This window comes from Aureobasidium melanogenum (genome assembly GCF_000721775.1).
Source record: "Aureobasidium melanogenum CBS 110374 unplaced genomic scaffold scaffold_1, whole genome shotgun sequence".
NCBI classification, from domain to species: domain Eukaryota; kingdom Fungi; phylum Ascomycota; class Dothideomycetes; order Dothideales; family Saccotheciaceae; genus Aureobasidium; species Aureobasidium melanogenum.
In genome coordinates this window covers 1,794,542-1,809,429 of record NW_024470053.1, presented here as the reverse complement: position 1 = coordinate 1,809,429, position 14,888 = coordinate 1,794,542, and the positions used below count along the sequence as shown (strand labels likewise).

The following is a 14,888-nucleotide window of genomic DNA, read 5'->3' as shown; positions in this document are numbered from 1 at the left end:
CATCCAAAGATCATGCACAAACCGATACAGCTCTGATTCCCTCTTCATGACTTTTAACACTTGTCTATCAAAACCCTTGTAGCTGCAATTTCTCGTTCCCAATCATATTCGAATGCGAGGAGTGACAGACGGCCGGCATACATCATGCGTAGATATCCGCTTTGAAAGGACGATTTTTCCTGCCAAATGTTTTTTTTTTCCTATTACGAGACATGACTTTTGGCGAATCAGCCTTCTTCGTCAGCGCTGCGAATTGCCTGTGTGATAACCATTGCAATCTGTACTTTTTCTCGCAGTTCTGGCAGCAAGCAAGATTATGAGGGTAGTTATATCGATTTAGAGAAAGGCCTCAGAAGCAACTTGCAGTTGGGATTATGTGAAACTGCTGCGTGATTCAGAGGACGTCATAGAGGAAGCGTCTAAGGTGTTCTATAGAAGCAATCTACTCTTCATCATCTTCACCTTCAGAGGAATCATCTTCTCCCTCGCTACCGTCTTCACTGCCATCTTCCTCTTCTTCCTCGTCATCGTCTTCTTCGTCATCATCACCTTCAATGTTCTCGAGTCCGTAATCGTCTTCAAAATCTGAGAGAGACTTGACTTCAGGCTTGAAACCCGCATCCGTGAAAGCCTTGACAAGGTTCTGTGATTTCTGTCAGCAATTGAATCTCATTGAACTGGTTGTAGAAGAAAACCTTACCTCTTCCATGATAGTAGCGCAAGTAACCACCAAATTAGTAGTCTCGGGATTAAAGATAGGCATGATAAGTCTCTTGAGCACATCCTTGATTTCCTCTTCCGACACCTTTCGAACCTTTTCCAACATTTCGTCATTCCAGTTCTTGGGAATGCCTCTGATGACTTGATTGACAAACGATAGATTGGCTGCACTGCCCATGGTGGGTTGTTCGTCTGCGAAACCCATGATGATACTGCTGACTGCGCCTTCGAGGGCAAATTTGTCGAAAGGTGTGGCGCCAGTGGCATAGTTCTCGACTTCCTTCTTGGCGGCCGTGAAGGCCTTGAATGTGTCGGGAGAGCGGTAAATACGTAGAGTCAACAGGCCAACATCGGTGGAGCGAGAGAAGCCTGTGCCGTAGGCGAGACCTGTGCCGCGGACTGCTGTCCACAGAGGGCCCTCAACGGCATCGAGGTAGGATTGAGCGACCATGAGCGCAGGCAGATCGGGGTGAGACCAGCTATCTGGACCGCGAGAGGTGAGGAGTGCGTATGAAGAGTCGATGGTGGACAGTGGGACAATGTAAGCTGTGTTGCCAGGGTTCTTGGAAATTTCGCTGAGCTTAGACTTGCGGGAGTCGAGTGGTTGCAGGGGAGCGCTGTCATTGTGGTCGCTGAGCAGAGACTTCCAAGATGACACAGGGTTCGCAAGGTTGTGCATGTTTGCTGCGACGTAGACTCTGAAGTTGGAAGGCTTGTGGAGTGTGTCGATACATGTCTTCAGACGAGAGATCACGGACTCAGGATCCTTGGCCAGGTGCTTCTTCAGGCGCTTGAGATAGACAGATTTAACGAGAGTGTTTCTCGAGCGGCTACTCGAGTCTCTGGTAAGGTGGATCATCGAGTCTACTGCTGTAGCCATGTCCATACCACTGCGCTTCTCGTCAGGAATATCGGCGAGCATTTTGGTAATGGCAACTTGTAGTCTCTCCTTGTCCAGGATGGAACTGAAGAGAGTGGTACGAAGCCAATCGATCATGGCTGAGTACTTTTCGGCTTCGACCTGGAAAGTTATTTGCAAAAGTTCGCCGTTACCAGGGCCTGAGGTAATGTCGTAGTCGACAGTGTCCTTCTCAAGCTCAGTGACTACATCCTCAAATTCAATACGCTTCCCATCGCGCGTAATAGGGGTCATGAAGAAGTTTGACAGATACACTGCAAGAAGTGGCTTGAGCTCTGTAGGCAGCGAACCAGTGCACATGACCAGCTTCGTACGAACAAAGTTTGAAGGGATGTGTTCGAAGTGGATGAAGAGAGGAATGTCAGAATCGTCCTTGTCGACAATCTGTTGGATGTCATTGTTGAGCTTGCCCATCTGTCTAGCTCTGCCGGCCCTAGCAGTGGTTGTCGGAATGAAGTGAATGGACGAGGTTCCAGGTACGGGGAATTGTGACAGAACCTCATCTGGGATTGGCTTGTCGTTCTCAGCTTTGGCTTGCTCCAGCTTCTCAGCTAGCTCTTTCAAACCCTTCTCGCCGAGTCTCTCCTTCTGAGCCTTGACTCTGGCCTTCTCATCAGTCTTGAGCTTCTTAGACAACTCCTTCGAAGGTACACCAAGAATGGAAACGTGATGGGCGTCTGCGAACCACCTCGAGAGGTAGTCTCTCCACTGCTGATCTGACCATCCTTCAAGGACATCCAAGTCCTTGAGAGTCTCGAGTTCGCGGAGATCCTTGCCGTCTCTGTTACCGAACAAGTGATCTTCGATGATAGGAGTAGCAAAGAAGTCTCCTGTGCTTTCACACTTGAACTTCAGTTGTCTGCGGTAACGACTGAGACAGTCTTTCATGTAGCCCATATCAAGATTCTTAGAAGCAGTCTCCTTGAGAACCTCAAACAAACGTTTCTCGGCATCGGCGAGCTTCTCAGTCTCGACAGCACTCAGGTTGAACCAGAAAGCAATGTCGGGTCGCACATCAGTTGAGTAATAGATCATGCTGCACAACTGTTCCTTCTCGACCAAGGTGTTTTCCAGAACAGAGACCGAAGAGCCACAAAGATAGATAAGCATGATGCCCAGCGCGGATGCCTGCAGATGATCATTGCAGTCGGGACCGAGGAAGCCAACAAGCACCTCACCCATGGATTCATCATCTTCAGGGAACTTCACAGTGTCCACAATGGTCTTCTTGAGTGGCGGTGTGCGCTTGGACTCGACCCAAGGACGTTGGAAAGGGGTTTCAGGTGACGGAATATCGTCCATGATGGTGCCCTCAAACTCATCAAGAATCTGCAAGAGCTCGGGTTGGTCGATCTCACCAATGAGTACCAGACACAAGTTCTTGGGCTGGTACATCTCACGGTGGAACTCTCGGATGCGGTCAGCCGTGAGAACGCGGAGCTGTTCCATCATACCGCCAGTCTCGTATCTGAAGCCATCGCCTTCTGGGTACCTAATCTGAATTAGCTCACACGACAAGAGGCGCCAATACGAGGTGACTTACATCAGGCGTCTTGCTTGCAACTCCATAAGCTCGCCCTGTTGGTTTTGAACACCCTGCATCTCAGAATAGACGACACCAGCATCATGACCAGTACCATCAACGTGGAAAACTTCGGTGTAACATCCAGCGTCAGTCAAAGTGGGCACAAGCACGTGCTCGAGGTAGACGGGAAGAATTTGAGCGAAACCCTCCCATCCAGCAGTTTCCAGAGTATAGGCGGTGTGATCAGTGGCGGTCCAGGCATTCGTGTTGGAATAAGCACGAGTGGCGAGCTTATCGAGGACGCCCTTGTAGCGATAACTCTTGGAACCCATGAAACAAAGATGCTCAAGAGTATGCGGCGAACCCGAATCATCATGGATTTCGGTGGCTAGAGTAAAATAACCATAGACCTTGGGACCCTTTTGGTCCACAACGACGACACGCATGCCAGTACGTTCGGATTCATACTGAGCAATACCGATAGGAGCATAATCGAGTTTGAATTTTTGGATGGGTTTGAAATGGGACTGAGTCTTTGCGGCAGGCATGATGAAATTGGTACAGCAGCAAGAAGCCGCGGGAATGGTTTTGTAAGACTTTTGAGCAACGGCAGTCTTTGTGAGAAGCCGATGAAAAAGGGAGATTGCCAGGTGTGTAAACAAGAGAGTGAGTTTGCAAGATTATGCGTAATTCAGAATAGAAGCAAACGAGATGTTGGAAATGGCTAGCAGCAGGCTCGCCTCCAACATGTCGTCCTGTCTTCAGAACGTGTGGTCTCGAGACACCGCCTTCGACGACGCTAAACAGCGGACCGACCCGCACGTCTATTGACAGGCTGGAGCTTTCTTGTTGCATCAACGTCAGCGGTTCGAGAATACAGTCGCGACAATGTCGACCAACGACCAGCTCAAGCAGGCCATCGTTGACAGCGTCGAGCATGGCGCTTACCCTGAGCCTGACATCTCGTCAGCCGAAGTACCCTCCGCCCTCATCCCCGACCTCTTGGCCGATCTCCAGAAAGCTCGGGACGAAGTCAAGGTATGCAGTGGACACCTTTGATGTATCGTTAGTGTCTGACGTCTCGTGGTTAGACAGACATTCGGAGTTTGAGTAAAGATATCGCGCCCGACGTTGACGGATGGATCGCTCAAGCAAAAAAGCTTCAAGCCGACATTGAACGATCCAAGGCGACAGCACGGGACATTGTAGCTCAAGCCGAAGCTGGCAAGGCCTTGAAAGAGAAGACACACGATGCTGCGAACAAAGTTCGCTTGCTTGAGAAAGAGGTCGCCTTCAACGAGTCCCTGGCTACCACTCTGGACTTGATCAGGTCGTCATGTCGCATACTGGACAACGCCGACCAAGCATACGTCAACAACGATTTACGCACTGCCCTTGATCACCTGAAGCAATGTGATGAGTCTATCACTGCTCTATCTGCCGTTCAGGATACACGAGCGGTCGGTTTGCTGCAAACACGCAGCTCACGCTTCAAATCAAACTTCCTGGACAAGACAACAGCCCTCGCCCAGTCGCTCATACAATGCGATACCGACTCTCGCTCCGTCAGAATCAGAGACCAAATCCCTGATGTACCATCTGTCGACTTGACACTGATTGTGGATACGCTGGAATATCTTGGAGGCCTGGACGTCTATATCAGGCGCTTGAAACGTGACATAGAATTCGCCCTCTTCAACCCACGTCTCTCCACAAAATCTGGCCAACACACAGTGTTCGAAGTTAGTGACGGTTCTATCAGTGTGTCCAAGTCAACTTCTAGACCCGACACTATTGCTACATTGGATGACATCTGGACAGCCTTGGACTTCTTGTCAACTCATCTGCCCAAGTCTATTTGCGAACCATTGTCCCAGAAGCTATTACCGTTCTTGTTCGAGACACTCACATATACCTGGCTCGACCAGACTGTCCCTGTACAAATTGAGCAGATGCCTGTCTTTCAACAAATCCTGGATCGTGTATCGAGACTTGCCGAACAGATCGATGGTCTCAACTGGTCCAGTACTGCTCTGTTGAAGGACTGGGTACAGAATGCTCCAAGAACATGGCTTTCGAAACGCAGGGAAACGGCACTTGGTGCAGCAAGAAGCCTGTTGTTTTCTGGGCTCAGAGACAGGAAAACTGTCGAGAGAGTCGAGACGCAGACTGTGTCAAAAGGAGATGCTATTATGGGTGGTACTGACGTTGACGAAGCAGATGATGCTTGGGCCGCTGACTGGGATGAAGACACTCCAGAGACGAAAGAAGTCGAGACCAAACAGCCTGAACCTTCAACGAATGATGACGACGATGATGGCAGTGCCTGGGACATGGATGATGACGATGCAGAAGCACCCACAGAATCGAAAGACAATGCAGAAAATCAAGAGGAAGACGATGCAGCAGATGCTTGGGGTTGGGGAGACGATGAACAAGCCACGGACGAAGCACCGAAGCCAGACTCTCCCAAGAAGATGACAAAGGCTGCTCCGACGGATCAATCTACACAATCTGGCGACAGGGAACTCACGCTACGAGAGACCTACACAGTGACGGCAGTGCCGGACGGTATGCTCGAAATTGTCATGCAAGTTGTGTCGGATGCCGAGACCTTGACAGATCCTAGGTAAGGTTGATCAGCTCTTAATATGGTGGGTGTACTGACATTTGCAACAGCTACTCAGGATCACCCATAGGACCAGCAGCCTCCGCACTATACACTTTGCCGACATTTGTACTCGCCATGTATCGGGCTACAGCATCAACAGCTTACAGCAAACTGGATTCTGGCAATATGCTGATCTACAACGATGCATCTCGATTGGCTGATCAGATCCGAACTTTCGTCAATAAGCAAGCAGAGAAAGACGCAAAATCAACGTTACCAAATCACCTACGACCATCGTCACGACTTAGACTGGACAATGACATCAAAGCGTTGGAGACATTCGCCAAGAGAGCATACAGTGCTGAGATGGAGTCGCAGCGTACAATCATCCGAGATATGCTTGACGGAGCTCAAGGCTTCTCCAACTGCAATGCCGAACCATTCGCAAGCGCGTGCGACAGTGCAGTAAGCATCACTGAGGGACGACTGCGTGACGTGCACAAGCAATGGACACCGATTCTGTCACGATCCGCATTGTTGCAGTCTTCAGGATCTTTACTCAGCACAACGATAAGCAAGATGATTATGGAGATTGAAGAGATACAGGACATTGGTGAAGAGGAATCGAAGAAGCTTCGCCAATTCTGCGACAAGATTTCAGAAGTCAAGGATTTGTTCATGCAAGAGCATCCAGAAGGTGGAGAGGCGAGTGACATGACGGGAATTTACTGCCCAAACTGGTTCAAGTTCCAGTATCTGGGAGAATTGCTGGAGAGCTCACTCGCAGACATCAAATATCTATGGACGGAAGGCGAGCTGAGACTTGAGTTCGATGCAGACGAAGTGACAGACTTGATCGAGGCACTGTTTGCGGACAGCGATTACAGACGCAAGGCAATAGCGGACATTAGAAGAAACTAGGAGTAGCTAGGAAGTGATGCAAGTGTCATGCAAAGGCGGGAGAAGCCAAGAGACAAAGGATGAGACATCGTATTCGAGCCGTCGGCACAGAATGTCCGTTCAAACTACAGCGAATTGTCCCAGTATATCTGAAGTGCAATATGAACAAGGAAGAGGTCGCCACACGCTTGATAGGGTTTGCAGATGGGGTGATGTTTCTAATGTGGTGATGTCGATTCCCCACAGCAATCACCGAATCACAAAAGAGAGCGGCAGGGGACCGGGCGGAGATGAGGTTGGCGTAAGAATGCCATGCATTGACGACGACGACAACGAGGCCCCGAGTCTCTGGCCATTTTCGAGAAGACGACGACAAATCATCATATCCTGGCATAGCAACGACGACATCAACGACTACAGCTAGACACACGACAACAGCGACAGCGGCGCAACGTCAACAGCCACCCGTTTCAGCCACCAGCCAGCATTATCGATAATAGCTAATATCAAGAGCGCGACGAGCAGAGGAAGATTCGGATGTTGACACAACTGTACTGTACAGCATAGCGGACAGACAGTAGTTAGGGGTTGCGCGACAGAAAAGCGCATACCTCGCTCGACGTATGCCACCCGCCGCCGCGAGAGCGCAAGCGGAGCTCCACGACCAAAAGACCAAACTTGCCAATTCCTACAGCGAGCTTCTCAAGTAAGACCGCTCTTGCTTTGTCGAGGTTGGACACTACTCACACGACCCAACAGCGAATTCAGCAGCAAGGATCTCCGTACTGTCGGCAACTACACCGTCGGCCGCCTGATAGGCAAGGGCTCATTCGGAAAGGTCTACTTGGCCTCGCACAAGCTCATCAATGGCTCAAAGGTCTGGCCCTACCATTCTTCGCACACGCTTCAACAACGCTGACCCGTACAGGTCGTACTCAAGTCGGCCAAAAAGGACGATGCCAACCTCGCACGCGAGATCCACCACCACCGTCAATTCCTCCACCCCCACATTGCTCGTCTCTACGAAGTCATAGTCACCGAGTCGCTGGTATGGCTAGTCTTGGAATGGTGTCCCGGCGATGAGTTGTACAACCACCTCCTCGAACATGGTCGCATGGAAGAAAACAAGGTTCAGAAGATCTTTACACAACTGGTTGGCGCAGTTTCATACGTCCACTCGAAATCTTGTGTCCATCGTGACTTGAAACTCGAGAACATCCTGCTCGACAAGCACGGCAATGTCAAATTGGTCGACTTTGGCTTCACGCGCGAATACCAAGGCACCACGAGTTACCTGCAAACATGGTGCGGCACCGTCTGCTACAGCGCGCCAGAGATGTTGAAAGGAGAAAAATATGCTGGTGAAAAGGTGGACGTCTGGAGTCTAGGAATCATCTTGTACGCTCTCTTGTGTGGAGAACTGCCGTTTGATGAAGACGACGAGAACGATACAAAACAGCGCATCTTGAAGGAAGACCCAAAGTACCCGGAACACGTCCCAGAAGGCGCAAAGGACCTTCTGTCGAAACTTCTGTCACGCCGTCCTCTGCTACGACCGCCGCTGGCTGATGTCCTTCGCCATCCCTGGTTGCAAGAATACGCCCCTCAGCAACAGGAGATCCTCAAGGTCTTGCAACCGCCGCCGTTCAGCACAGAAGTCGAGAAAGCGACACTCCAACGTATGCGCAGTGCTGGTGTCAATATCGATCACGTTATTGAGAATGTTTTGGGACAAAGATGCGACCCTCTGGCTGGCTGGTGGGGTCTGCTGCTTGAAAAAGAAGAACGCAAGGAGAGAAGGCGGTTGAGGAAGCGAAGAGAGAAAGAGGCAGAAGCGAGGAGTATACGACGATTGAGCGCATCCAGCAGTCGTCTGTTGAATGCGCCAAGTCTGAGAGAGATTACTGAGGAAGAGCAAGCGCTACTAAGCATAATCTCGCCCAAGACTAGAGGTCGCGGTGTGAGCAGGTCCAGCGCCGCTCCTCCCGACTTGCCCAGAGTCACCGAAGGCAAAACACCCGAACCCGACGAGCGACCACCGCCGCCTGTAGAGAAGGATCAGCGTCGTCGCTCGCTTTCCATTACTCCCTCAACTTGTGGTCCCGCTTTGCCGCCGAAAGATACGCCAAAGAGACCGCGTGCTGCGAGCAGAGGCAGTTCTCAGCAACTACTGCAAGTCATACACACCAAGAATGACCTACTAGCCCCTCCGCCATTCCACCAGAAATTACGCAAACGCCCGTTCAAAGACCAGCTCGCTCATCTTAAATCCTGGTTCAAGGCCAGTAGTGGGAGGTCGCACAAGAAGGACAGCCCGGAGAATATTGAAATTCAACTGGCGACTGCTCGCAAAGCTTCTATGCCATCGAGTCAACGAAGAGGTTCTGCTAATGACCTTCTAACGGACCCGCACAAGAGTCCAAGGCCTGAAATGCCTACACGGACAACATATCCCGTGCGTCCACGTATATCTACTGCATCATCCTATGGCTCCACAGGATCTCGGACTCATGTTGCGAACAGACCGTCTCTATCCCCAGGACCAGTCACACCCCGCTCTTCCATCTACCGTCGCAGCTCTGGCCTGCGCGGCAGAAAGTCCACCTCTTCGTCAGTCTCATCTGTTCGCAGTATTCACACCCACCACCACTCCCTCTCTCGCGCTTCCACCACATCTTCAAATTCAGTGGCTTCTCCATCTCTCAGCACACATTCCCGCGCTATATCCAGGTCACCTCACACTAGCGGAAGTGTCGTGGTCTTACCTCCTTCTACACCTACATCCTCAGTCACCGGCACTTTCCCCTCTGGTATAAGAGTTGCCCGTCGTCCTCCACCTGGCAGCCTTGGCTCTCTACCCACCTTGACCACCCAAGCCCTCAACTCACCCATGAGCTACACGTTTGGCCCTGCATCTCCAGGCATGCATCCCGTCTTTGCAAAGAAGAAACGCAGCGTCTTCAAAGGGCCCAGCCTTGGCAACACGCCTGGTGCACGGGGTAGAGGCTCTGGTAACAACTCTGGCGACAACAGCCGCGGTACCAGCGCACAAGGACGACGGAGCAACGAAATCACCATAGCCGAAGAAGACGAGGAAGAAGAGGAGCAACAGCAAGAACCCAAAGACTTTTTCGGCAGCAAAGTTACCTTACAAGACCAGGGTATGCGATTAGTCGAAGAAGACGAAGAAGAGTTGGAAGTAGAAGAAGTGGAAAGTTTCTCGCCTATTGAAGAAGATAGGACTGCTTTCATAGTTGAGGAAGAGGAAGAAGAGGAAGATCCAGATGCTGATGTTACTATCATTCCTAACTTGGGTGATGAGGAAGTCTCTGAGGAACCTGAGTTATCGCCGACTTTGAGCAGGGATGCTAAAACCATCGCTGAAGATGTTTTGAGTAGACAAGTTGTTAGTGGAGATGAGGAGGAAGGGGATAGAAGTCAGGGATTGGGCATTAGCGGCGCTGAGAAATAGGTCATGATGTTCTTTTTTTTTGTACCAACAGAAAATGCTACAAAGTGTTTGGGTATGCATGGGAAGGTATAACTGTACTTTAGTAATTAAAGCGATAATAAGAATGAGGAGTAAGAGGAGATGTGTTTCTTCTCACTGCCATTGCCACTGCTTGCTCGTATGTCCCCAGAGGTTTTGCCTTCTTATTTTAAAGTGAATTGCTGAACATAGGGTCTCCACATTAAAGATACCAATCTCATATCATTATCTTGAATTCAGACAAGTAGCAGTTGAAGCGATGTTGCGAGAAGGGAAGAACAATTCATGATACGAGGACGGCCACCCGTTCTTACTGAATCTGAATATATGCTTCAGGCAGCAATCAAGTCTCTGAGGAAACAACCTCAAATTCCGCATTAAGTCACTGCAGAGTAAGAGCGATATGCAAATAGTTAACACCTATGTCGAGATGTTTTACTCCCTCCTCTTATCGAGAAAAGCACTACCATATGGTAGTCTTCCATCCATAACATCAGAAGTCGAACCCTTGTCCCGAGCAACTCATCATGGGCAAGAAACACAACAAGCAAAGCCACAAGCAAAAGCCTACCTCATCCAAATCCAACAAAACCAACACAGAACCCACCAAAAAGCCAGACCTACCACCAAGAACCACAGTCGGCGCACCCATCTTCTTCTTCAAAGACGATGAACAACCCTACGGTTTCCTCTGCCAATGGTACCGCAGTCGCTTCACAGATCCAATCTCCGGTCTTGGATTCAGCTGTGCCGAACAATACATGATGTGGAACAAAGCTCACCTTGCTGGTGATGAAGCCTCTGCAAAAGCGATTATGGCAACAACATCACCTCGCAAACAAAAACAACTAGGACGAGATGTGCAAAACTTCGACGTAAAAGCTTGGGAGAAAATCAAACTTGAGGTGGTGGAAAGGGGGAATTATTTGAAGTTTACGCAGGGGAATAATGGTGAGGGGATGAAGATGGGGGGAAAAGGAGAGCCAGTGGCGTTGAAGAGGTTGTTGTTGGAGACGGGCGACAGAGAGTTGGTGGAGGCATCGAGGTTTGATCGGGTTTGGGGGATTGGGTTTGATGCTGAGCAAGCGATGGCGGTTCCGCGTGAGGAATGGGGACAGAATCTGCTTGGTGTTGCTCTGATGAATGTAAGGGAGAGGATTAGGAAGGAAAGCGAAGGTCGAGCAGAGGTGATAGAGGACGAGGGGTTGGGCAACACTTGACATTCTTGGTGGTGGAGTTGTGGAGGGTGCAAGCCGGTGTCTGCCAACCATGGTCAGGCAGCGCGGAGTCTCAGCCATCGTATCTGCGAGAGGCATCCTATTACTACTCACTTTGCAGGACTGTAACTCAGCTTATACCTATCAGGTAGTGGATGGTCCAAATTCATGGTCCAAAGGAAACTGTCTGATTAAATCTAGCATGTGATATCGGACACACCGTGTGGCTATGCTTCAGCCCGAGTACAACTCAAGAGTCTCAGCCAGTGACTGACCGGCAGCGATATTTTCGAGACTTCTCTGCATGTCTTGTGCGTCCTTCGACTGCAGCTGTCCTGCAAGCCGCTTGAGCACGAGCCCCATTGCCGGCAGAAGCTTGGTCCACTTTGCGACGGGCTGGGGTCCAAGGGTTTTCAAGTCTCTTGACTCGGCAGATGAACACAACATGCATGCAACCAACAATCGAAGCATTCGACACTGGTGCATTCGATCATATCTGTAATCATTGGTCTGGACATTGCTCTGCGGTACGCAGCTGATGTTTGTAAGTGCTGGTCAGCGCACGAATGATTGGTATCGATCGATACCAGACGACTGAAGGATTGTCGCCGTGACGATCTGGTTGAAGCCCACCCAGTAGAAAGGCCGTTGCCAACCGCGACTTTACCCGAGTCAAACATGGAAATAACAAGGACTCACGTGCCTATCAATGGGTGAATTGTCTGAAATCTCGACGCTGTGGAGCACAGTGGAGGGTCGATCTCATCAATTTCGAGTCGCTCCGTGTCAGGAAAATGTGTCACACATATTCCTTTTCGAATCACAAGTCGAGGTCATTCTCGTTGCCAGCGGCGCGACTGAGTTGTCTGTCGTAGTTGCCTTTACAAAACCGGTGGCGCCGCAAAGATAGCGGCTTGCAGGGCCTTAAGCCTTTTGACGTTAATAAGGGTCGGTGACACTCGTTGAAGGTGCATTCCGCTTTTTTGTACAACAGCCTGCGATTTTCGCTGTCGCATTCGCAAAACTCGACATATTTCTACTGTTTTTCATCTCCACTTTGGTCTCAAGGTTTCGCTCGAATAATCGCAGCCAAATAGTCGACACAACCAACAACATGGAAGACGCAAAGGGGATTATCCCCAATGCCGCGCAATATTCTTCACCTTCAGACTCCGCAACCGAGGTTGGCCACGATTACGACCAGCCTAGATCATGGGGAGCACGCTTCATCGACAGCTTCAAGCGCGACCCAAATGCACACGCTACACCTCCAGGAGTAGTCGGCGCAGACGGAAAAGTATTTGATGTTGAGCAGGCGAATGCAGCGACTGCAGATTCGGGCTTATCCAGACACTTGAAAGGTCGTCATTTGCAGATGATTGCAATTGGTGGCTCGATTGGTACTGGTCTGTTCGTCGGATCTGGATCAGCTCTTGCCAACGGAGGTCCTGCTTCACTAATCATTGCTTATGGTATTATCGGGTTCATGCTTTACACTACGGTCCACGCCCTTGGAGAGATGGCAGTTCTTTTCCCCATCGCGGGTTCCTTCTCGGCTTACTCGACACGTTTCCTCGATCCTGCATGGGGTTTTGCTATGGGCTGGAACTATGCTTTGCAATGGCTGGTTGTTTTGCCTCTGGAGGTTGTTGCTGCTACAATCACAATCCAATTCTGGAACGACAAGATTAACCCAGATGCTTGGGTAGCCATCTTCTTGTTCGTCATTATCGGCATCAACCTCTTTGGTGTGAAAGGATACGGTGAGGCTGAGTTTGTCTTCAGCATTCTGAAGGTCATTGCAGTCGTTGGATTTATCATCCTAGGCGTCATTCTTAACGTCGGAGGTGGTCCTGATGGCGGTTATATTGGTGGGAAATACTGGCACCGTACGTACAAATCTTTCATGCGTGCAGGAGCTAGACTAACGTACATCTCCAGATCCGGGAGCTTTCAACCACGGTTTCAAAGGTCTTTGTAGTGTGTTTGTGACCGCCGCCTTTGCTTTCGCTGGAACCGAACTGGTCGGTCTCGCCGCTGCCGAGACTGCCAACCCTCGCAAATCTCTACCCACTGCGGTCAAGCAAGTCTTCTGGAGAATTTTCCTTTTCTACTTGGTTTCGTTGACTCTCGTTGGCCTCCTGGTACCCTACAACGATAAGCGTCTGATCAATGGCACCAGCAGCGTAGACGCCAAGGCCAGTCCCTTCGTTATTGCCATCAAGAATGCCGGTATCGAAGGTCTGCCTTCTGTAATGAACGCCGTCATCTTGATTGCCGTTCTTTCGGTCGGCAACTCTTCCATCTACGGTTCGTCACGTACTCTCGCAGCTCTTGCCGACCAAGGCCAGGCTCCCAAAATCCTTGGCTACATCGACCGCAAGGGCCGTCCGATTGTCTCGATTCTCATCTCTTCAGCGCTCGGGTTCCTTGCCTTCCTCGCTGGCTCTGACAAGCAGACCGACGCCTTCAACTGGATGCTGGCACTTTCTGGACTCAGCTCCATCTTTACTTGGATCAGCATCTGTCTCGCCCACATCCGCTTCCGCAAAGCATGGAAAGTGCAAGGCCACAGTCTGGACGAACTAGCCTTCAAATCCCAACCTGGTCTCATCGGCTCCTGGCTTGGTCTGATCCTCAACATTCTTGTTCTGATTGCACAATTCTGGACTGGCTTTGCACCGATCGGATACGCCGACATGACGACTAGCGAATTACTGATCAGCTTTTTTGAGGTTTACCTCGCTGCACCCGTCGTCATTCTCTTCTACGTTCCTTACAAGATTTATTACAAGACGCCGTTTATCCGCAGTCATAATATGGATTTGCACACTGGTATCCGAGAAATCAATGTTGCTGAGCTGGTTGCTGAAGAGAGGGCTGAACAGGCGCAATGGCCGAGGTGGAAGAAGGTGTATAAGTGGTTCTGTTGAATTGCTTGTCTAACCTACTTCTTTGTTGTTTTTGTGTATATATAAAAAGTCGACTTTGCGTTCTGTTTAGCATCTAGCGTCAGCAACCGGCATGGTAGCAGCATGGTATATGGTGTCTTTTAATACATTAGATCCTGATAGCGTTTTGTTCTTGGGTTGCATAATAATATGGGTATAGATCGACATACTTTTTCACAGCTAACTGAATCACGATTTGCTCTCCTTAATACACCACTATCCACCTTGCATGACTGCACCATCGTAAGAGCTTTATTCCTTATTGTTCACGGACGTGAGTGTCGACGTCTCATGCCTTGACATACAGCACTCGACGCGAATGGGGTACTCGTGAGCCAGGCTGGAAGAACTCGATATCAGGACGCGCGACCTGCTCCCAGCTGGCGCTTCCGAGATTCAGTCTGATGACATGAATTGGGTAGGAGAGAGCTGTGTTTTTAAAGATGACAAAAGTGAATATGATCAGTTTGTGATGTACATATCAGTACTTGAACGATGGATCGTTTGCAACAGTCATGTCCTCTGTCCTTTATGTGCTAGTTTTCTGTAGCTGTG

General features: G+C 50.0%; 5 protein-coding genes across 5 annotated transcripts; 4 read left to right on the top strand and 1 right to left on the bottom strand.

The window, feature by feature from the left end:
* Positions 1 to 442: 442 nt before the first annotated feature.
* On the bottom strand, positions 443 to 3,712 carry M437DRAFT_80310 (uncharacterized protein; the record flags this gene model as incomplete). Its single annotated transcript, XM_041027330.1, has 3 exons — positions 443 to 643; positions 701 to 3,131; positions 3,183 to 3,712. 3 exons carry the CDS (start codon positions 3,710 to 3,712, stop codon positions 443 to 445), a joined length of 3,162 nt encoding a protein of 1,053 aa, XP_040884690.1.
* A 340-nt stretch (positions 3,713 to 4,052) lies between these two features.
* On the top strand, positions 4,053 to 6,696 carry M437DRAFT_71476 (uncharacterized protein; the record flags this gene model as incomplete). The annotated part of the gene is made up of 3 exons (XM_041025680.1): positions 4,053 to 4,202; positions 4,256 to 5,793; positions 5,844 to 6,696. 3 exons carry the CDS (start codon positions 4,053 to 4,055, stop codon positions 6,694 to 6,696), a joined length of 2,541 nt encoding a protein of 846 aa, XP_040884689.1.
* A 602-nt stretch (positions 6,697 to 7,298) lies between these two features.
* M437DRAFT_37004 (kinase-like protein) lies at positions 7,299 to 8,470 on the top strand (the record flags this gene model as incomplete). Its single annotated transcript, XM_041019554.1, has 3 exons — positions 7,299 to 7,381; positions 7,435 to 7,552; positions 7,604 to 8,470. Coding segments are annotated over 3 exons (1,068 nt in total), but the record flags the coding sequence as incomplete, so codon positions are not given.
* Positions 8,471 to 10,568: 2,098 nt separating this feature from the next.
* Positions 10,569 to 11,385, top strand: M437DRAFT_71474 (DUF1768-domain-containing protein; the record flags this gene model as incomplete). The annotated part of the gene is made up of 2 exons (XM_041025679.1): positions 10,569 to 10,597; positions 10,797 to 11,385. 2 exons carry the CDS (start codon positions 10,569 to 10,571, stop codon positions 11,383 to 11,385), a joined length of 618 nt encoding a protein of 205 aa, XP_040884687.1.
* Positions 11,386 to 12,496: 1,111 nt separating this feature from the next.
* M437DRAFT_71473 (amino acid permease) lies at positions 12,497 to 14,315 on the top strand (the record flags this gene model as incomplete). Its single annotated transcript, XM_041025678.1, has 2 exons — positions 12,497 to 13,271; positions 13,324 to 14,315. 2 exons carry the CDS (start codon positions 12,497 to 12,499, stop codon positions 14,313 to 14,315), a joined length of 1,767 nt encoding a protein of 588 aa, XP_040884686.1.
* Positions 14,316 to 14,888: the final 573 nt, after the last annotated feature.